The 23907-nt window shown below is 46.6% G+C and overlaps 1 protein-coding gene across 2 annotated transcripts in view; it reads right to left on the bottom strand.

Moving 5' to 3' along the window:
• The window catches only part of LOC135909719 (cytochrome P450 3A6-like), a 54377-nt gene that overhangs the window by 17804 nt on the left and 12666 nt on the right, over positions 1–23907 (bottom strand). For both annotated transcript variants that reach the window (XM_065441763.2, XM_065441764.2), the window contains 2 exons: positions 15473–15710; positions 2182–2312 (listed from right to left, as the gene is read on the bottom strand). In XM_065441763.2, the coding sequence (XP_065297835.1) occupies positions 2182–2312; positions 15473–15710 (369 nt within the window). The remainder of the gene's footprint in view (positions 1–2181; positions 2313–15472; positions 15711–23907) is intronic.

The following is a 23907-nucleotide window of genomic DNA, read 5'->3' as shown; positions in this document are numbered from 1 at the left end:
CAGAATCGCACGTGCTAGGATCCCGAGGTTCCACCAGCACGACCGTTGCAGTGGCAGGCTCCAGTGTAGGCACTGCGTCTTCCGCCCTTGCAGACAGATATCCAACACTATGGCCGCTGCAGAGTTCTGTTGTGAGGCGCGACGTACCCAGCACTTCCACCAATGTGTGATGGAGGCAAGATGTAGGCGAAACATCTGCTGGTGGATCGGGGGGTGTCGTGGAGAAAGCTGGCAAACAGGCGGCCTCGAGCTCGCAGCGAACAATACGGGTTACATCGTCACAGGGGGTGGTCTGACGCGGTGGAACCTCACATGTCGACGTAGCAGCAGTATTGGGTAGCCGCCTGATGTGATGTGTGATACGGCAGCTCTTAGCTTGTTCAAGGCGACGGCATTCTTTGATGATAGTGTCGATAGTCGAGACGTGACCAAAAACAAGCAAATTGAAAGCATCGTGGGAGATGCTTTTAGCGCATGCGACACTTTATCTGCTTCAGACATCGTATCGTCAGCTTTGCGGCAGAGTGCCAAGACGTCGAGGATGTATGAAACGTACGGCTCTGTAGATGTCTGAACACGAGACGCAAGAGCCTTTCTCGCGGCAGCCTTGCGCCCAATGGGGTCGCCGAACAGTTCCCTGAGCTTTTCTTTGAAACTTTCCCAACTGTTTATCTCGTCGTCATGCGTTTGGTGCGACACGCGTGGGGTGCCGTCGAGACAAAAGATGACATTGGCGAGCATGATCGTTGCATCCCACCTGTTATTAGCACTGGCGTGTTCATACAGCTTGATCCATTCGTCAACGTCCTCTACCTCTAGGCCAGAGAACACACCAGGGTCGCGATGTTGGGCAACCGTGATGATTGGAGCAGTCGGAGAAGTCGAAGCCGTTGCAGAGGCTTTCTCGTCACCGGGAGGCGTGGTGGCAAGCTCGATGTACCGACCACTCCGGAATTTCGTGGTGAGAACGCGGATCACTGACCTCCACCAGAATGTTACGTTTGGAAAGACACAGATGAAAGAGGCTACATACAGGGTATTTACACTGGAGTCAGACCACCAGGCCGACACTCGCCCACGCCAAGGGCACAGACCCACTTCGTCGTTGTTCTCATGGCGGCTCGTCCCTTGAGCATCGCTCGATGATATCGTAATAATATATTTACAAAATATTTGCAAAGCAATCTAGGGCAAGGCAAGATGTTTGATCCGGCCCACGTGCAATCGTCCTCATCGTCGTCTTCATCGCTCGACCTAGCTGGGTAGTCATCCAACTATCGATCGCTCCGTAACAATATAATGTTGCATATTGTACAGTCTTAAAAGTATGTCGGTGTCATAAAATCTATATATATATATATATATATATATATATATATATATATATATATATATATATATATATATATATATGGGTCATGTATTATAACACAGCTAAAAAAATATGCGGCTAACGATAAAGAAATTTCGTCTCTATGAGAGATCTCATAGACTGCACTAAGCGAAGACCGATGGAGACGCAGCTGTTACCACCCATGAGGGCCTTCTGTCAGCAATATCGGGAGAGAGGGAGAGAACGGTAGTATAAGAGGAAAGCTCAGGCACTAGACTACCTACAGAATAGTCCTAATCTGCAAGCTGAAAGCATTCCATGTTCAGGTGACTGAGGTTTAGCTGCAGGACGTTAGTTGTGGGTAGTTGGTAATTAATCAATAGACATTACTTCATCCCTTCGCACTCTGCAGACAATTTAACTGTTCCCAGATGCGCTGCATGGTAGAAATTGTTTTATCAGAAATGTAACTCGTTACATGCAATTGGTTACTAAAATGTAATTGAAATAGAGGTAGCGTTAATGAGTTCACCAGTTTATTAATAAATTTCAAAAGTATTGCAAAACGTAATTGAGTACAAGGAAATAATTGCATCTGATTCGTTGCGTACAAGTCTGCTTGGTACGTATTAGGCTCTGTATACCATAATAATCACAGAAATACAAATAAACATAATTTGAGCATAATTAGGTTTTTGCCAGGTGAATGTCACTGGCTCTAAACCGATCAAATCTGTGCAGAAATTTAGGCTTCCGAGAGATGTCACATCTAGCAATGATTTAGAATTGCTATCTACTTGTACAATCGATACACACTACCATATTCTAAGTTAGGTTAGATTACGCACCTGCGGATGTTTTCGTCGGTATCGAATGACTTCTGTGACTTTTTTGGTCATTTCTGCAAGGGGATTGCTGCTGATAGCGCCGATGACCTTGAAGGCCAATTTCAGGAGCCAATCCCAGTGGTACAGGTTCTCTGAAAAAGGTCATATGCCAGTTCCTCTAGATTGTTATTTTCAGCAAGATGTTTATATCAATAGTCAGCGAACCATGCAAGTTCTATGTCAAATATTTGGTTATCCAAACGCCGCTGGAGAAACATTTGAGGCAGTATAGCTAAGAAGTGCCTCACGCAAGTAGGTTGAATGGTCCAAGTCCAATATTATATTGTTCTCGTTAGAATGTATGTGCTCAAACTTAGGAACAAAGTACATGGTTGCTGTAAATGTAAAAAAAAAACACGAATGTTTACGTACTACCGCGACTGTGAGTCTCCGATTTGTGTAGCAATAACTTCGACTGAAGGTTGCTACAGTTACTTAAAACGAAAGCTTTTTAGCAAAAGTGTTTTCTTTTTGCACCATAAAGAGGTATTGGCGTGCGTTCAGAATCATTGCGTTAGGCTATGTGCCTTCTATGGAAGCTCAACTCAACTAGACAAATTATAGTTAAGACCCAGGTAATCTCTGCCTTAGCGAGGTACGAAGTACATCCAAAACTTTCGTGCGGTACGTTTAGAAAAAAAAAACAATGAATTTAACGAACATTCAGTTACAACGGTTGCACGTTTTTTTTTTCTTTGACTGGTGGAAGCACCCTTACAAGTCCTCTTCTGTTAAGCTCTTCAGAAGCGATTCCGTTACCTTTTCACAGTTCCGATAGCCACCATCTCTGGAGCACATGCTTGCATTTGGGGAACGAGAAATAGCAGTCAGGGGCTAACTCCGACGAGTTGGAATGGTGTTCAAGCACAGTGATGGCAAACTGCGGTCCAAGAACTCGCGCACTATCAAAACAGACTGCACATGTGCGTTATTGTGGTGCATAATATAGCGTAACTCTTTCGACAAATTTGGTCGGGCACCTTGCATGATATCCTTCAGATGCTTCAGCACCTCGTCGTATAAATCTGTATTTACAGTTTCATATTGCGATGCCAATTCCTTGAGCTTGATTACGTGGCAGTCATAAAAGACTATGAAAATGTGTCACTTTTGCTTTGTTCATCGCGTCGTTTTTTTTTACTTAGGCTCTCTTTTTTTGACGTCAACGTCGCATTCGTAAATCTAACTCTTGATACCGGTGACGACCATCTTTATCGCTGTCGTATTCTTTCCAATGAATGCAACATTCCATTTTTCCTATGTTTTGCTCGCAAGTCACGATTGCGGCATAATCATGGCGCAAATCCTTGTAATATTCAAATTCTTATTGAATATATGGTGAATGAGCAACTTTCGCAAAGTAAGTGCGTCTGACTTTACTCTAACAGCCATTGAGCCGTCGCTGAGCCTAAGGGAACACACACGATGGTTGTTTTAATTCTCTGTCACTCTTCGTCTTCACGGTTTTCACGGGAAGGTAGCACTCAGTTAAACAAAATTCGTTATTTTAGGGCATTGTTTTCATAGCCCTGTTGCAAGTATTGTAGAATTTCAGTTCTTTTTTTTGCTGTTTCACTGGAAATAATTTGCTGATCCTTTGTTCTGTGTATTTGCGAATGTACAGTCATGTGCAACATGACTTGAAACACCCTTGTTCCTGGTCGAAAGGGCTCCAGGGCTGTGCGGCGGCTCTGACATGCGAAATAGCGGTTTAATAAATACCGCTAATTGAAGCTGTCTTTAGGTCTGGAACTTACCCTGTGTCTGCGCAGCCGTACAGTCTTGGAGCCCCTTGGACCACGGGTACTGGCGTTGCAGGTCATATTGCACGTGACTGTACATTTCGGCAAAAAGCTAGATATGTGTTGTACAAAAAGCACACCTTAATATTCTCTCGTTTCATATAGAGCAGTACCGCTCATAGTAAATGTCAACCAGGTCCCTCTGAGTACAGAGAGCAAGATCGATGGCACTTCACTCCCTCCCCGTTATTTTTCTGACTCACTGCATGAACGCTTGACACAGACTTCGTATTATTTAATGTCTGTCATGAACTTATAAGAGCGTGAACATCAGAGCCCGTATCCACAAAAATTGTCTGCCGCAAGTGGGGCCTGCACAGCTGCTAATAGGGTCAATACGAGCTGCGAACCCGCATTCACACAGAAAAACATATTTTCCGGAAGTGCTCCTGTGCCATTAGATCGACGCCTGCCCAAACTTTAAACCAGTTCGTAAGTGGACAACGGCTGGCTCGTATGTATAGTGGTCCTCATGCAGAGGTGCTCTACGTGCTGAAGGGAGCCTTACTGTCGGCACTTTTTGTGGCTATTTTTAATAAGTGCCGCATTACTTTGCTGAGGACCGCAGTACGAATACACAAATGAAAGTATAGAAGAAAAGTCTCTCATAACAGTTAGTTCCCTCCAAGGACCAAGGAAAAATAAAGCATGGCTGTTTTTGACAATCTATATTTTAAAAATTGAATTAGAGGGTTTTACATGCCGAAACCACTTTCTGATTATGAGGCATGCCGTAGTGGAGGAACCCGGAAATTTTGACCACCTGGGGTCTCTTAACGTGCACTTAAACCTAAGTACACGGGTGTTTTCGCATTTCCCCCCAATCGAAATGCGGCCGCCGCGGTCGGTTTCGATACTGCGACCTCGTGCTCAGCAGCCCAGTACCATAGCCACGGAGCAACCATGGCGGGTTCAATATAAATTTCTTTTGCTTGTATATTGCGGACAAAGGCTTGCTCATATCTACAGTGGTCCCCATGCAGATGGGCTCTACATGCTGAAGTAAACCAGTGCCTTATACTTTCGGCACTTTCTGTGGACATTTTTTTAATTAAGTGCCGCATGAGTTTGCTCAGGGCCACAGTACGAATGCACAAATGAAGGTATAGAAGAAAAGTATTCCGTAACAGTTACCTCCAAGAACAAATAAAGCGGGGCTGTCATTTGTCAATCTAAATATATTTCCCTTGTACATATTTATATAACCTATCGCAGGAGTTGTCAGTTGAGGTGACAATGCCATAGCTTTCGATTTTGGCTAATGCAGTATCTGGTCTTCCAGAAGGTTGTATCGCTGAGAAGAGATACCCATGATAATTAAGGGACATAACCTAAGGCATGATCAGAGGCGACCACGGCCCATTTAAATATCATTGACCGACAAGACACATAGCCACCCCATTCACACCATCTCCTCATCTTCGTTTCTGCATCTCTCTCGGCTCTTTACTCTCACGCTCCTTCATCTTGTTGCCCTCGGCTTAGGGATTGACAATTTATTTTCAAGCGAACCTTTATGTGCCTCTTTCTTAGACTTTCCCATTGCTACTGCTGATGCTTTGTACGGCACACCACGTACAACATATTAGCAAGGCGACTCGAGAATCTCGTTTGGACCTACCGCGTCGAATGTGCACAATGCCTTCTTGAGCTCCCTGGGCGCCGCCACCTTAGCCTCTTGACAGCTGTAACTAACCGTGACCCCCCTCAAAAGCATTGCAGAAACTGAAGCGCTTACCTTTATACTAACTTGCGAGGACAGAGGGGACGTAGACAGAATTGTAGAGAGGAGGGGGGAAGAGGCAGTTCCATACAAGTGGGGAGAGGGACAGGCATAGGTGACGTGAGTAAAACTTCGGTTGGGGCTAGTTGGTACATAATATTTTGAAGGGGAAAAATTTGCGCGAACACCCACGGCAACCCACAATGACAAGCACTGGCGTTGTTAGTCAGCGCCAGTGTTTGTCTCATCTCTTCTTTGTGGCTTGTCCTATGTGTCTGTGCTGCATTTGCACCGTCAGGTGAGCTGAGAGGAAAGGATAGGCTACATGAAAGTGGTTGCGGAAAAGCTGGATAAACTTAAGTTCAAGGTAAGGTGCAGTACGTTTCTGCTATTTCTGAAAAATAGACACCCTGCAACAATGTCAAGCGGGTAACTTACGCTGGGTGTGCAAAAGCAGAGCCGCATTAATTAAAGCGCACCGCAGGGTCTAGGAGACACTACGGAAGCGGTGGATCTACCAGTCAGCATTGCTGTGCCCTCCGTTAGCTTTGCGGCTATGGCATTGTTCCAAGTTGCGGATTTGATCTCGACCACGGCAGCCGCATTTCGGCAGGGGCGAAACAAAAAAAAATGGTGGTGGCTTAGCTGGGCTATGCCAGGATATACGTAGGGAAAGCTTAGGCACAGCAGGGTTAGCCTTGGTTAATCTTGATTGTAAGTCCAGGTTAGTCTGGTTGTCGAGCTATGTGGCGGCGTTTAGCCAGTCGTTCGGCGAGCTGTTCGTCTGTTTCCTGCGCGATTCGTTTCCTCTTTATCTCGTTCCTATGTCGATTGCAGGCCTCCTCCTCCTAATCAGAATTGTCGCCGTCGATACTGCCACCCCAACTGTGGTTGCGGCGCACGCGAGCTCTCCTTTTCCATCCTCCGACATGTTATCAGACCTGCGATGCAGATGGTGAAGTGAACGGAGGCGAGTGCAACGACGAGGAACGCGCTGTGACATCGTACCAAACGGGGACAGCTGAAAGGCACGGTGCTGCGCAGCGGCGGAACACCTGTGGCTCGGTGCTACTAGTGTTGCATGTGCAGTAGTGACTAGGGTTCTAGAAATAGAGAAATATCCGCGGTGAGGCACGTGTTGTGACGTCATGTGTTTCCTCGGAGCACTGCCTCGGCGAAACCGCAAGTTGGCGGCACGTAAACCTTTGGCTTTAATACACACGTGCACCTGGACTTTCGGACATGGTAATGAACACTACGGTGTCAAAATAAATCCCGAGTCCGCCACTATGGCGTGCCTCGCAATCCGATTGTCGTTTTGGCACATGCAACTCCATAATTAACGTTTAAAGATTTGGAGGACGCCTAAGCTTCACTTTAAGAGTGGAACGCGATAGCATTAAAAGATCCCTGACTGCATCTCACGCTTCCCTTCAACTGGAGCATAATGAAATGAATAGAATTTATTGATTGGAAAGACAGAGAGGTCGACCTGAGCTAGTGCGCTCTAGTCTGTTACTCTGCACTGGGGAAGAGGGAAGGGGAGTGAAAGTATTGGGATGGATGATGATGATAAGAGAAGTGGTGAGTGCTTATGTATACATGAGACAGTTGCCTCGCTAGAGCCGCTCGTCGAGCTTGGTGTCCTGCAGGAACTTCAACAATACTTTTGTTGCACGCACTGAAATTGCAGTGTCGGGCCATGGGCCGAGGATAGCTTCCTCCGACCGTAGTTGTCTGCCAACGCTGGCTAGAAAACTGTCTAACGTCCTTCGCTCCAGCATATATGCTGGGCAGTCGCACAGTACGTGTTGCAGTGTTTCGGGCATCTGGCAGTGTACACAATCGGGGTTGTTCGATTGGCCGATGAGGTGTGCGTAGCGACGGGTGAAAGCAACGCCGAGCCGAATCCTGTGTAGCAATGATGTTTTGCTCCGTGTAAGCTTCGGGGGCAAACAGAATTTACCGTCTGGGTCAATCGTATGTAGACGTCTGTGAATATTATCAGAGTGGGCTCTGTAAGCCTTTGTAAGGTCCTGCATGAGTGCCTTGATCATGGAGTTGGTGTCAGGTCGCGAGTAGGCAATCCGTACTTCATCAGAGGAAGAGGAGGCCGATCTTGCCTCACTGTCAGCGAGTTCATTACCAAAGACACCACAATGGCTAGGCATCCATTGAAAGGTAATCACGTGGCCACTTAACTCGGCACTGTGACAAAGTTCGACGATTTCCAGCACGAGAAGATAGTATGGTCCTTTCTTTAAAAAGTATTTTAGTGCCTGTAGCGCTGATTTGGCATCGCATAATATCGTCCATTTATGGGGTGTCTGCGTTCTCATAAAACGGACAGCCTCTCGTATTCCCGCAAGTTCTGCAGCCGTAGATGTCGATTTGTGGTCTAATCGAAATCGTTGAGTAATTCCAAGTTGTGGGATGACAAATGCGGCCGTTGTGGCAGATGGCGTGACCGAACCATCGGTATATACTTGTACAGTCCCACTATATGATGTAAATATATGGGACAGGGTGAGCCGCTTCAAGCCAATGGAGGAAACGTGAGATTTCTTCCTAATTCCGGGTATCTGAAGCCTCACTAATGGTCTTGGCAATGTCCATGGAGGTGTCACGGGGATGTCGGTGGCCTGGAATCTTGCAGGTACAATGCTTGCGTGACATGCAATAGCTTTAGAAAAAGCACAGTCAAGGATGGTGCTTGGAAGTGTTGACAGTGGATGGTGTGAGTGTCTGGTTAGCAGGCGAAGATAGGTTCGCACAGGTTCACAAGACCTGTATATGTCGATAGGACAAGCCCGTGCTTCCGCTATTGTGCCCTTAGTTGACGTGCAGCGTGGCAATCCAAGACATATTCGTAGTGCTTGTGCCTGAAGGCTCTCCAGCGTGCGTATACAAGAGGACCCCATGTTAGATAATACAGGCATGCTGTAGCGTATGTAGCCCACAAAAAGTGCCTGGTACACTTGGAGCAAACTTTGCTCAGAGGGGCCCCATCTCAGTCCTGATATTACACGAAGAACGTGTATGAAGTTGGTCAGTTTAGCCCTAAGCGCAGTAACATGTTTGGTCCAAGAAAGGCTGTGGTCTATTATCACGCCAAGATATCTCTGGTGGGTGACTAAAGGCAGCGCTGTTCCGTCGACAACGATTGGATAATGTGACATTGATTTGCGCGTGAATGCCAGGACTGCACACTTAGTTGCTGAGAGTTGCAGGCCTCTACGGCGCAAGTACTTCGCCGTTATGGTAGCCGCACGTTGGAGTCTTGCACGCACTTGTGGACGTGTGACCCCAGATGACCAAATACAGATATCATCCGCGTACGTACTGATACGCACTGTTTCAGGTAGCTCGTCTGCAAGGCCCACCAGTATGATATTGAACAATATTGGGCTAAGGACACCACCCTGCGGAACACCCCTGCGAACGTCATGTCTATCAGTCTCGCCATCCGAAGTGGACATGAAAATGGTGCGGCCACTGAGGTAACTCTGCAGCCATGCATACATCCGGCCACCAACACCAATATCCTCAAGCGCCTGAAGAATCGAATGGTGGAAGACGTTGTCGTAGGCACTTTTGATGTCCAGAAATATTGCGCATACCAGACGACGGCGTCTCTTTTCCTGTTGAACAGAAGATACTAGGTCGATCACACCGTCAATTGATGATCGGCCTCTTCTGAATCCATTGATGAAATCAGGAAGTCCACCACTTTTCTCGAGTAGCCATTCCAGTCTGCTCAGTACCATCCGCTCCATCACTTTACCGACACAGCTTGCCAAGGCTATTGGCCGGTAATGTGAGAGATCATGTGGGCATTTCCCAGGTTTTAGTAAAGCCACAAGACGACTGCACTTCCAGTGATTAGGCACAGTTGCTGTGTCCCACGTAGAGTTGTAGTGCGCCAGGAGAATTTCTCGAGCTTCTACTCCAAGATGACAAATCGCGGAGTATGTAATTCCGTCTGGTCCTGGACAAGTTGACCGGCGGGAAGAAGATATCGCAGCGTCGAGCTCGTGCATGGTAAAAGGCCCGTCCAGACGGTGATCACTAGATGACGGGAAAGTCAGTCGTGAATGGGTTGGTATATCGTTCGAGGAGCTCACGAGTAATTTGCAGAAGTCATCGGCGACCTCAACTTCACGCCGGCCTTGCCGTATGGCCACAGCGCCGAACGGATGAAGCTGTTGTGGAGGCGAGCGAAGGCTTCGTACAATTTTCCAAATTCTAGAGAGAGGTTTTCTCGGATCCAGAGAGCCGCAGAATGATCTCCAGCGTTGTTTGTCAAGCTTGTCAAGGTGTCGCAGGACATGACGCTGAGCCCGGCGTGATGCAGTGACGTCTAATGGTGATTTGGTCCTTCTGTATTTCCGTTCTGCTCGACGCCGTATCGCGCGAAGTCGCTCGTACTGGTCATCAATAGATGATCTCGGTGAGGGTGCGCTGAGGTGTTTTGTTGTGTCACGTAAAGTTGCCGCGATGACATCTTCAATATTGGATGGTGCTTGGATGGCTTGACATGCATTGGTCACAGATTCTCGAAATGTTGGCCAATCGATAGAACGCACAGTGTGAGGAGCTGGGGGACGTAACCATTTCAGCTGAACATATGTTGGTAGATGGTCACTTCCATGGGTGTCGAGATCAGTACACCATCGTGTAGCAGACAGCAGGCTTTTTGAAACAAACGCAATATGAAGACAACTGCTGTAGCTAGAGCGCCGAAGGTATGTTGGCGAGCCATCATTGATCACCATCAAGCCTTGACTAAGCATGAAGTCAGCCAAGTCTCTACCGCGGGCGTTCGTCGAAGCAGAGCCCCACATGGGATGGTGGGCATTAAAGTCACCGATGACTATGTGGGGACCCGGACAAGCTTTCAGTATGGACAGCAAATATGAACAGTCTATGCTCGATGTTGGGGGTATATACCCGCCAATTACTGAGAGTGTGCGCCGCTTGTGCTTCAGCGTTATGCAAACGTACTCGTTGGAAGCATGTGCAGGAATGTCTTTACGAAGGCACGTTAAATTCCGACGAACAAAAGTGAGCACTTTGCTTGAATTGCGATCATTCTTTGACCACAGTGGCACATATCCAGATACACGTAGTGAAGACGTCATGTTTGGTTCACATACTACAGCCACGGGAAACTGGTATTTAAACATCCATTGGCGAAAGTCTGCGAGGCGGCCTCGTAGGCCTCTGGCATTCCACTGCATTATTGCAGATCTTCGTAACTGGTTTTCAAAAGATAGCGCCATGATGCCTTATTGTAGAGCCGCGAGGAGCGGTTCCAAAGCATCTAGAACATGTAGCGCGGTCTTAGCAACCGGCGTCTGTAGTCCGCAGAGAAGTGAACGCATCGTAGTTATCAGGTGTTTCAGCATACTTCGTACATTTTCATTTTCTGTCTTATCATTCCCAACCACCTTTGCAGACACATCACCCGACGCGTTTAAGCCTGTTTGTTTGGGTGGGAGCGACGGCCAGTCAATGTCAGAGTCGGTCGGCGGAGGCGTCGTTTTATGCAGCGCATGTGTTCCACGTGCTGCTGCCGAAGAAGGTACGTCAGGCCCGCATCTTGATCGCAGAAGCAAACTTGGCAAGCGAGGAGATTGCCATGCGGCCGATGGTCCATCTGTACGGGAAGCACTCTTGTCTTGCTGTCGTCTGTGTCGCGATCGACGTCTGCGGCGGCGTATCGATGTAGCAGCCTGTCTGTGAGTGGAGTTGTCCCGCACCACCTTTCGAAGCACTGACATTTCGTCCTTGATTTTCTGGCAGTCTTTTGATGTCGCTTCATGTGGACCGGCGCAATTGGGACATTTTAGGGCAGTAGCATCGCAGCTATCATTTTGATGGGCCCCTCCACACCGTTGGCATGTTACGCCGCCCTTGCAAGCTGCGCTTACGTGTCCTATTTTGAAACACTTCCGACACTGCACCAGTTTTGGCACGTAAGGGCGCACACGGTGTCTTACGTATCCTACTTTTACGTAGTCAGGTAATGTTTCAGAGTCAAAGACTATTTTAATACACCGGGACTGACCGAAGCGGTGAATCTGCACTATTGGCGCGGTGGAATTCAAAAGCTTCTGGAGGTCAGTGTCTGCAATTTCTTTGTCCACATCAGAGATAACGCCAGTCGAGGTTCCTTTTCCATACGCAAAGAAGGAGCGCACTGGGATGTTTCCTAGTAGTGTGGCAGCCTTTAACGTATCCAGAATTGACTTGTTGTTCACGTCCACCGAAAGGATGTTCCTCCGAGCGTTAATTCTGATCTCGCTGACTTGGCCGGGCGCAATTTGCTCAAAGTACTCCGTTAAGCTTTGCCTGTTCAAAGTATTCAGATCGTCGGTAGCTGTGGTAGGGACGTAAGCAACAGTGGATGATTGCTTACCACTGTCCTGCCTGGGCAACGATTCACTGTCTGTTGATGTCCTCCTGAGTTTTCTCTTCAAACGGCGACCCACGGCAAGTGTGAAATCGTTGTCCGATTCCAATTCTTCAACCGTTGAGCTGTCGGAAGATTCAAGAGCGACAGCGGAAGGGCCAGTGCGGTCCCTTGTCTTCGATGCAGCCAGTGGTGGACGACCAGGGTCAAACGCTTGGTTGGGATTCCTATCCCCCATCCTGGAGGATGACGTTGTGCCCGTTGCACAGTCTCTGATGTTGAAAAACGTCCGAGAAACAGGAAAATGAAGAGACCACAGCTATAGGCGTTCTTCTTCCAAGGCACTTCTTCTTCCTCCCCCAACTGGAGCATATGTAACTGTAATGTTTACCGGGAAACGCTGGCCGCAAACGCTATGTACGAAGGCGAGCTTTGGGCTAGAAACACGGCCTCTTGCGTGGGCCGCGATGCGGCGGAGGTGAGCGCCTGCTGTAGGTATTGCAAGGAACAAGGCGTGCCACTCCATGGCCCCCGAGACGCCCAACGCGCCGGCGCGCGTAATATTGCGGATGCCACCGCCAGTCTGTGAAGGCCGTGGCTGGTTTGTGTGTGTGAAGGGGTTTCTTTGAGTTTTCGCGTAAAATAAATATGTTTTCTCGCATAGCCAAATTACAATCCGAGAGCTATCATGCGTGTAAGTTGTGTGCAAGTCGTAGTTTACGATTTTTCTGCGTATTTTAGTTTGAGAAATTTAATTAGTTCAGTCAATTTCTTGCGTCACATAGAAGGCTTGGGTATATGTGGCACGAAAATCTTGCTGTTGAGATGGTGTCCGACAGCGGATTGTCCGCGATGAGGGCTGCTTATAGCTATCGAATTAATGCTTCTGCCACGGTGCAATGTTATGAAATATTGCGCAGAACAACGCCTCAAGCAAACACCTTTCCCTTTGTGTTTTGTCTACTATGCAGACTGCAGTGGTGCATGCAACGTAGCGTTTAATATAAACTCACCACTCTCATGTTCTACTAAACGTTGAAGAAATGAAACATTCACGGTCAACACTAGCGATAATTATCTTCAATTAAAGCAACCAGCACAGAAAGCTTCGCCTACATTGATTCTCACAGTACGTGGGATCTACAAAACGTTTTTTCGATTAACGATTAATCATTCATCGTTATGGCTTTTAATCAATTAAATGGTTTCAATGTATGGTTTTTCATCGATTAATTTATTAATCGAATAAATTCCCAGGGACTTTTAAAATGGTTCAAATCTAGTTATCTGCTTTTGTAAGACCATACTTTAATGTTGGAGAGGGGGAATCAAGCTTGAAACGCAAGTGTATAAATGTTTTATAAAGTATATTCTTTGACATCTTAAAGACTAAATATACTTTTTGACTAGTGGCTTTTGAAAAGATAAACAATATATGTCATAAATAGCACCTATTCAAAAATAAGGAAGAGGCATGGCACTAGCTTAGCCCTGTACTGTACAGTTAAACGGGAAATAAGAAAAATGGCAAAAGTGAAAGATGAAGTCCAGCTTAAATATGTATTGCAATATGCACAGAGGAAAAAAACAACTTTAGTGCTTCAGGATTCCAATTCCACATGCACTTTTCTACAGAGCCGAGGAATGTCAATTGATTTGGATGTTTGGGTGAAGCCGACACCTTCTTTGAATGGCCATACGACCAGCATGCGAGATGTGATGTTAAGACGCTATAGGTTTGCTGGAATTGACATGAACTCCATCGCTATGTCAACACACGTGCTCCAAACCGGCGCGCATGCTGTGCCACGTCTTTTGTGGACTGCGTGTGGCATGATGATCGACTGCTATGTTAGGGTAGTATGCCTTGAATTGCGAGGGCATTCCAAGCCTCCGGCTTCGGGCGGCGTGGTGCTTACGGGGAAAGAGATGGGTAGTGGCAGGCTTGGCATACCTGGGGATTCGCACAAACTGTCGACAATCGTTCTACCACAGCCACACAGTCACCACTCGTGTGCCGTCATTCCAACACGACTTTCAAAATTTTCGCGCCACTCCTGTCAAACTCTCGAAAACGACTAATCGAACAGGTCTAATCGATTGAGCCGAATAAATGAAAGGTGGACATCGTTTGAAGATTAATCGTTTTGGGCGATACAATTACTCTATTGATCGTTCGTCGATATTACCAGCCGTACATCAGGTGTGTTAAGACGGAAGAGCACGATGCGATTTATCGCTTGAGTGACATGCGGCGACGGGGCGTGCTCATGCCAAAATCGCGTCGCTGCCGGTTCCTGCGCGTCGGTACGTGATTAGGGGCTGCGAATATTGCATTCTTTTGAATAACCAACCAAGAATTTAAATATTTTTTTCTGTCCTAGTATCGAATAGTAACGAGATGTAAATACGAATATTTTCCGTTAAAGATTTGTATGCTTCTAATCTCCAGCTGCCCGCAATTAAGCATAAACATGGTCCACGTACAGAACAAACTTTATGGTTGTGACGACAGCAGGCATAAAACAAGGGTACCTGTGCAGTGCAGCACCTTACGTTGCTCAGGGAGCCACACTTTTACGGTTAGACTTCCGCCATTCGCATTCACCGTTGAGTCCGGGGTTGGCTTGCACGAACATTTAATAATGAAAATAACAACGTATTTAAGAACGCGTCCTTTTGCGGTCTAGGCGTTGTCTATGGAACACTTAAGAACGCGCCCCTAAATTCGTAATTATTTTCGTTATTAAATGTTCGTTCAAGCCGTCCCAGAGCATGCGAAGAATGGAGCTCCTATAATGCTCCATTCGTGCATTTAATGAATAACGCTTCATGAAGTGCAACGTAACGGCAGCAAGTTGATAACGTTGTGAATATGCAGGACGTGAAGATAGTTCTATATTCTTGCCGGCAAAGGCACTTGTATATTGAAAAGCTATGAAAAACGATTCGATTCCGTTTTTTCTGCCACTATTCTATACACGCATTCGATTCCATCTCCAAAATTATTATTCTGACGTAGACGCGATGCCACGCGCACGTCCACCACTGACCTCTCCCCTGTCGTGGAGAGCTCAGTCCCGTGACGCGCCGATCGGTTCTCTAGAACACCACCAGATGGCGTTGGCTACCACGCATCACTCGTGGGTGGAAGCCATGGTATCATGCTACCATGGTGGTCATAAACGTTGTCACTTCAAAAGAAAATATGAGTTCAGTTGTGATGGGTTAATTGGCATCATTTTCCTATTTCTACCACGGCCTATGCCACTCAAGTTTTGCTCGCTGATTCCGCTCATTGTTTTTACTCACGGCCAAGGTGGTAAAAGAAGCCCGAAGTCACATTCGCGAGGACTGGGAGGGCGCTCTTAAACAATGGGTGGTCAGGATTCCGTTGCACGCCCGTGTCGATGCCGTACGCTGCCTTGCTAATCACGTCGAAGGTGAAGCGCTCGCAGAGGCTGTTGATGTCCACGTCAACGCCGCGGTCAGCGTGCTCGCCCAAGACATCGATGAACTGCTTCTGGGCGTGCAGCAAGGACGGCATCACCTGGGGCGTGATGGGGCGCTTTAAATACGCCAGCGTCTCGACAAGCGTGTTTTCTATAACGCGTTTTTTAAATCACTGAAAGACGCTCGTAGCATTGGACAATGCAGAACCGACAGCCCTCTTCTGTTCAAGATTTATACAGTGTCTTATAACTACACGCTAACATATCTGCGACGTATGTGAAGTAATTTCTTGACTTTGTCAATGCCTAATTTTCACCAATTTCTTGGTAGTTAGACATTCAAACAATGCTCTTGGTAACGTATTCACTTACCCTTTTTTAAATAGCGCAGGCACAAAGGCACGAGCATGAGAAGCAAAGTGCATAACAAATATATGTTTTGCCAAATACGCAATAGGTGGGAGACGCACGAGAAAATATGGGAATACCAAGACAATTAAAAGAAAAAGCACGAGTTTGTAAAAAAGTTTATGAAGTGGAAGTAACGAACAGTAATTTTATAACGTGTGAGTTTCAGTACCTGTACAGAATTACGACGTTTTTCGGGTAAACTGTTCTATTTGACAACAGTTATAGGAAAGTAAACTTAAACTAGTTGGCACTGGCAGAGTAAGGCGTTAGAGACTTCGGAGGAGCATGCCGCGTTCTCTGAGTTGATATTCATGAAAGATTCTTTGGTTCCTACAGAAACATGAAACTTTGCAATGAACTAACACAGCCACGACACTTGGAACTTTTCACATCGTATATAAAACGTTTCCCGAAAAAATATCTGATTTCTTTCTATATCACTTATCAGGCTACATAGCCTTGTTCAGTGTCCTTGTTCTTGTCACTTAATCTACATCTTAGAATATTAATTGCTGCTCTTGCGCGACTTGAGGAACTACAACGATTTCGACAGCACATGGTAGGCTAATTTTGTTAGAATAATAAATAGATTATGTTTAGCATGCCTACTTGAAAAGCTTCGGCTATCACCCCCTTCAAAAATGTTCTCAATTTTTCCTCCTTCCATGGCAAGTAATACAGCAGGCATCGAAATGCCTGTTGTTGGATTTGGCTGCACAGCTTGACTGGATGCGTATTGCTGCAACTGGCTTGATCTGATGTTTCGGTAATTCGGACATATTAAGCAAAACCTTAGCGCAATATTGCCCTCTCTGTACATGTACACTGCGCATTTAGTAACCTTGCGAAAATAATATTTTCTGACTATTTTATGTTGGCCTCTTAATTATGAACTTTGAGCAAACTAAGCCTTTCGACTACGCGCTACGCTTACGTCATTCCGCAAGTTGTGTTGCCAAATTTCACAGTGTAAAAATTGTAGGGTCTCCTAAGATATCTGGTAAAAGGTGAACGGCGAAAACCTAGTCGTCCTGTTCTTATCATTTGCCTCATTAGTAAGCATTTTTAGTCATTTGTAATCAGTTGTAGCCGTTACAATTCGACGTTAGACATCTTGGTCCTTAGTAGTCATTAATAGTCATTGCAAGTCATTTCAGTCATCATCAGTGACTACTGGTCATTACTAAGTATTTGTAGTCACTTATAATCAATTGTATTCGTTAGACATATTGGTCATTTCATAGTCATTACTAGTCATTACAAGTCATTTCAGTCATTATTAGTCATTACTGCTAACTAGGAAGCATTTTGAGTCATATGTAATCAATTGTGACCATTACAAGGTATCGTTAGACAGATTTGTCATTTCATAGTCATTAGTAGTCATTACAAGTCATGTCTGTCATTATTAGTCATTACTGCTAACTAGTCAGCATTTTCAGTCATTCTTAATCAATTGTGGTCATTACAAGCCGTCGTTAGACATATTGGTCATTTCGGAATCATTAGTAGTCTTTACAAATCATTAGTAGTTATAATTAGTAATTACTAGCCATCATTAGCCTCTACCGATCTCTATTATAACGCTGTCCTTCACTAACTGCCACTATCAATAATTTTTCATTCTTTAATCTTTCTTCATATGGCGTGACGACGCTTCGGCGGATGCTCCGGCGGTCAGGTCTGCTGACACAACCTTGACAATGAGCGCAGAAAGGCTTTCGCCTGACAAACAATCAATTTATACGACTTCGTCCATGGTTCGTCTTCGCAAAGTTCCGCGCAGAATACTCTAAATGAGAGGCCTTTAAGAAGCTCACATTCTTGCGTTTGGCACTTAAGAGACTTAGGAGTTTGGGTCTTAGGAGCGTTTGGGAACGTAGTATATATTTTCAGAATGCATATATAAGGATGTGAGTTTGAGTGTGCATATGTTTCTATACGTATACCCACCCCGATCTGTCAACGCACGCGTGTTAGCCGGCGTGTCAAGGGCGTTTGACACGCCGGCTGAAAAAAAAAGAGGAATGGAAAGGGCAACAAAAACGCGGAGGATATGCCGAGAAATCAAACTAAGTGTTGTTGCCTATAGCTGGAAGTTTAGCATAGCGAATAGATTCTAAAGCTCCCTTTGAAACGTTTATGCCTATTGGTTGCAATGTTTTGAACTTATGGATAAGGTACGATTCTCTGTATTTTCTTTCTCGTTCAGAGCGGAATTTTGACTGTAAGATGTAGATAAAAGTTACGACCTGGTTGGTTGAAATGCTCAGCGAAGGCTTTGGGAAGCTTTTTAGCTGTGTCCGCGCGATGTCCGTTTAATCTGACGTTCATTGATTGTCCTGTTTCTCCGATATATTGTTTCTTAGAGAAGGAACATTCAAGCATATAAATCACATCCGAACTTGTACAAGTGAAGCTAGATTTGACTTCATGTGTATAACTATTTGCGGTGCTTTTCATTTTAATGTCACTCTGAAGGTGCCTGCAGGTTTTGCACCCAGGGCGACAACATGCTTTTATTACGGGGGAATGCTGTTGGCTGACTTTTGCGAGCACTAACATGTCTTTAATGTTCCTATTTCGGTGATAGGTAAGCCTAGGCACATCCGGGAACGCTTTTCACAGACGCTCGTTACTTGATAGTATTGTGTGGTACTTTCTTAGGATGTTGTTTATGTTTGGGAGTGAATTAGAATATTTTGTTATAAAGGCCGGCGGTCTGTCAGATTCTCATGTGGGCTGTCTCTTCGCCAAATCTGACTGTCTCTCCAATCTTGACGCAGCATCATAAGCTCTATCGAGAGGAACTTGGAGATAGTTCCTTTCTGCTAGCGTTGTTTTAAGGTCATTTAGGTGGTGGATATAATCGTTGCCTTCGCTGCAGATTCTTCCTATACGTTTCGCTTGTCCGTCAAAAACTCCTTGCTTGCAATGTCGCGGGTTATGACTGCTGCAGGCTAAATATTGCTGGCTATCTGTAGGCTTCCGGTAAAGTGTCGTTCTCAGTTTACCGCTTTCTATGTAGACCATCGTGTCCAGGAAGTTGATCTGACTGGGAGAGTGGTGAGCAGTAAATTTAATACTCGGGTGAAAGCGATTGAAATGGCTAATTCAGTCGGTTAAGGCGCTTGTGCCGTGTTCCCATAATATAAATATGTCGTCAATGTAACGAAGATAGGTGTGGTGTTTTAAAGGGTAGGATTTCAGCAGGTCTGCTTCAAGCTGTCCCATGAAAATGTTCGCATACGTGGGAGCGAATGGCGTACCCATGCTAGTGCCGAAAATTTGCAGGTAGTGTGTAGAATCGAATTCGAAGTAGTTGAGCGTGAGAACTAATTTAAGGAGCGATAAGTAAACTTCAGAAGCGTGCGGTCCGGGATTGATTGCGAGTGATCTAGAAACGGCTTCAATTCCTTCACTGATGGGAATGTTGGTGTAAAGGGCAGAAACATCCAAAGTGACTAGAATAGCGTGATCGGAAAGGATTTGGTTGGCGTTGATGCCGTCGATAATTCGAAGGAAGTGCGGCGTGTCTTGAACGAAAGGTGGGAGGGTGGTGGGTATGTTTGACAGGTGGTGATATGAGAATTCAGATAGTGACTCAGTAGAGGTGTTGTTATTAGACACAATAGGCCCGACCTGGGATTTCTGCTGTACACATTTCTTCGACCGGAACTTTATGTATTTTAGGAAGAAGATAAAAGCAGCCTGCTGTTTTGTTCTTGGGCATCATGAAGCGATATTCAGACTGCGTGATTATTTCCCTGGACAGGAGCTCCGCTATTGTGTTTATCAGAATATTGCTGTAATCTGAAGTTAGGTTAGAGTCGAGTTTTCTATAATGGGTGTGGTTGCTCAGTCGTTTAGAGGCCTCATTCTTGCACTTTTCTCTAGGCCAGATTACAATACTGCCGCCTTTGTCTGCTGGTTTTATTACGATATCATTCCTTTTCGCAAGTTCTTTAAGGATTTGGTGTTGAGTGGAGGTCAAATTCTTGCGTTTCCAGCAATGCCGCGTTGACTCTAGAATTTCCTATGTTATCAGTTTTATGTATAAATCAAGGTTTAGGCACTGTTCGGTTTCCGGTGGCCACGTGCTAGGTGTTCTAAGAGAGTATCTTCTTTTCCTACATCTGGTCTATCGAAAAAGAACTCCTTGATGCGCATGCGTCGTGAAAACTCTGTTATATATTTGTGGAGTTCGTATTCGTTTACTGCGTTGTTCGTCGGACAAAACGTTAGACCACGTTTCAGGAGATCAACTTCTTCGGGGCTTAGACTCTGGGATATGCCTACTACATTACTGCAGTGCTCTGGATGCTCGCCTGTAGGACTGTCGGTGGAGCTACGTGCTGCAGGGGTTACATTAGTTTCTTTGGGTGGATTTGCAGCTCTAATATCCTTGCGCTGGTATTTATCTAGTAATTTTTCCTCCTTAGTTTGCACGAATTGTTTAATTTCTCTTCTTTCCGGTTCAGATAACTTTATGCTGTCGAGTATATCGGTGAAATAGGACAATCAATGAACGTCAGATTAAACGGACATCGCAAGGACACAGCTAAAAAGCTTTCCAAAGCCGTCGCCGAGCATTTCAACCAACCAGGTCATAACTTTGATGAACTTAAACTCTATATCTTACAGTGAAATTTCCGTTCTGAACGAGAAAGAAAATACAGAGAATCATACCTTATCCACAAGTTCAAGACATTGCAACCAATAGGCATAAGCGCTTGAAAGGGAGCTTTAGAGTCTATTCGCTATGCTAAACTTCAAGCCATAGGCAACAACACGTAGTTTGATTTCTTTGCGTATCCCCCCCCCTTTTCTTCCTTTTTTTCCCTTTCCATTCCCCCCCCCCCTTTTTTTTTCAGCCGGCGTGTCAGACGCCCTTGACACGCCGGCTAACACGCGTGCGTTGACAGACCAGGAGGCGGGGGGGGGGGGTGACTCTGGCTTTGACTTTGTGCACAGCGTTCCTTTACTCTCAATTCGACACGCTAACACACCTTCCCTCATTTCCGCACCCTCCCGCCTCACACCCTCTCCCCTTTAGAAGAACCCCACCTATATATACTGTGGCGAGGAAAGCGTACGTCGCCTTGAAGAAGACCACTTGTCGAAACGTTGGGTCCTGCATTCACCTTGTTCACGTTTTCCTCATCGTTTTGTATTTCCATCTCCCGCATTCCCCGCCTTTTCCCTGGATTTCTACCGACGGAAGATGAAGGAACAAGGTGAGCGACCTCCGCTTTCCTTGTCACACGTAGCATTGGAGACAGTCACTACAACTACATGCACGAACACTTCCCACCAGGCCAACACTCACCACACATTAGCTTTAAGAGCGGCGCCACAACACACACCATCCGGGACCTCATTGATGCAGCACCATTCACTGCGGGACTAACGACCCGCAGTAAATGGATGGATGGATGGATGGAGTAACTTTATAGAAAGGTCCTGCGAGCTACGGGGTGCAAGGTCCCATAGAGCGGGCTACTCCCACGTTGGGACCGGGAGTTGTAACTCCCTGGCCGCATCGTGGGCTCGCTGGACGGCCCAGAGCTGCTCCGCCAGGTCCGTGCTGCGTAATGCGTCTTGTAGCCGGGCGGAGTCTTGATCCTTGTTTGCGTGGGTCCGACCACACGGCCAGAGCAAGTGATGTACGTCTAGTGTGCTATGGCAATTTTCGCAATATGATGTTTTGTATAGGTCAGGCATGTAGTGATGTAGTCTGTTCTGCGTGAGGTACGTGTTTGTTTGAAGCATTCTGAACGCCAGGGCTTGAGGCCTGGTGAGCTTATTGTGAGGTGTGCTGTATATTCTGCGGTCTAGATAAAAGTGCTTTATGATCTCGTCATATGTGGAGGGAGGGTCCCGATTCTCGCTGGGATGGTCACGACCAGTATAGGTGGCGTCGCGGAAGGTTAGGTCTCGCGCGCTCCTGTGAGCCATCTCATTGAGGAAGGATCGACATTTGGGCGGTTTGGCCCCTTCAAGATGTTCATCTCATTGAGATTGCGAGGGGCGTCCTCGATCTCTCCGAGGTGTGCCGGGAACCAGCAGATGGTGTGATGCTGCAGCGGTGCGGATCTATTGATTATTTGTAGTGCTTGTCTTGCAACTGCTCCTTTCTGAAAGGCTTTGACGGCCGAGCGTGAATTGCTGTAGACGTGGGTGGTGGTCGGGTCTGTGAGCGCGAGTGCGATGGCAACCTGTTCTGCTATCTCGGACTTGTGGGTCTTGACTGTGAGAGCGTTTCTCACTTGACCTTGCTTATTGATCATGGTGGCAGCGAAGGCCTTCCTGGTTGGGTACTGTGCCGCGTCAACGAAACAGGCTGGGATCTTCTTATCATGTATTTCGCGCAGGATGAACGATCCGCTTGCCAGCCTTCTGGGTTGATGGTGCGCGGGGTTCATGTTCCGCGGCAGTGGGCGAACCGTGTAGGAGTTGCGTGTGTCCGTCGGAACGCTTTGATATAGATTCTCGATTACTGTGGTGTCATGACCTAGTTTGGCTAGGATTTCTCTACCCGGTTTGGTTCCAGAGAGTCTTGTCCATTGAGCCCAATCTCGAGCTTCGGCGATTTCTTCAAGTGTGTTGTGTACCCCCAGTTGCAGCAGGAGCTCTGTCGCGGTGTTCTTGGGGATTCCCAGCGCTAGTTTGACTAGCTTCCTCATATGTACATTGAGTTTGTCCTTCTCCGCTACCTTCCATCTGTGCATGGCCGCCTCGTAGGTGAAGTGTCATAGCGCAAAGGCGTGTGTTAGCTTGAGGAGATTTTTTTCCTTAAGGCCATGTTGTCTGTTGGCTACGCGTCGTATCAGATGCAAGGCATTATTCGACTTTGTCACGATCTTCTCCACTGTAGCGCCGTTAGAGCCCTTGCTCTCAATGAACATCCCAAGGACTCTGATTTTGCTGTCGTGTGGAATGGTTCCTCCGTCTTTTGTTCTTAGAGTAACGACGTGTGTGTCTCTGATTTCGTTCTTTGGTTTGGGACCGCTCCTCAATGGTTTGTATACGAGGAGCTCCGACTTCGCAGGCGAACATCGCAGGCCGGTGGGAGCGAGGTATTCCTCGATCACGTCGATCGCTTCCTGCAGAGCGCTTTCATTTGATCCCAGTCTACCTCCGGGGACCCAGAGCGTTACGTCATCGGCGTATATCGTGTATTTGACGTTCTCGATTTGATCCAATTTCTTGCCTAGGCTGGCTAGCGCAAGGTTAAAAAGCGTCGGAGAGATGACAGAACCTTGCGGGGTGCCCCTGCCTCCGAGTTTGTATTTCTGGGACTTGATTTCCCCTAGACGGAGGGTGGCCGTTCTGTCGCTCAGGAATGATTTTGTATAAGCGTAGAGTCTCGTGCCGAGGTCGAGGTTGGAGATCGTGTCGAGTATGTAGTCATGTGATAAATTATCGAATGCCTTTTCGAGGTCTAGCCCTAGGATTACTCTCGCGTCTCTCGTGTCTGCGTCAATGATCTGATGCTTGAGGAGCTTCATGGCGCCTTGGCTGGATAGCCCGGGTCTAAAGCCGATCACTGCTGCGGGGTAGACATCTTTATCTTCGAGATGTTTCGAGAGCCTGTTTAGGACCGCGTGCTCGGCTACCTTGCCGACGCAAGACGCCAGCGAGATAGGTCTGAGGTTATTGATGTTGGGCGCCTTGCCAGGCTTTGGGATGAGCACGATAAGGGCCGTTTTCCAGTCTTCGGGTAGTGCTCCATTCCTCCAGATTTTTTTGATTTCCTCTGTGAGGGTTTCGATTGAGGTTTCGTCGAGGTTTCTAAGTGCCTTGTTAGTTACGCCATCCGGTCCCTGCGCTGACTTGCTGTTTAGGTTCTGAAGCGCCGTGCGTATCTCTTCGGCTGAGAAG

The sequence above is a fragment of the Dermacentor albipictus genome, chromosome 8, assembly GCF_038994185.2.
Source record: "Dermacentor albipictus isolate Rhodes 1998 colony chromosome 8, USDA_Dalb.pri_finalv2, whole genome shotgun sequence".
Lineage (NCBI taxonomy): Eukaryota > Metazoa > Arthropoda > Arachnida > Ixodida > Ixodidae > Dermacentor > Dermacentor albipictus.
This window is presented reverse-complemented; position numbering and strand designations above follow the sequence as displayed.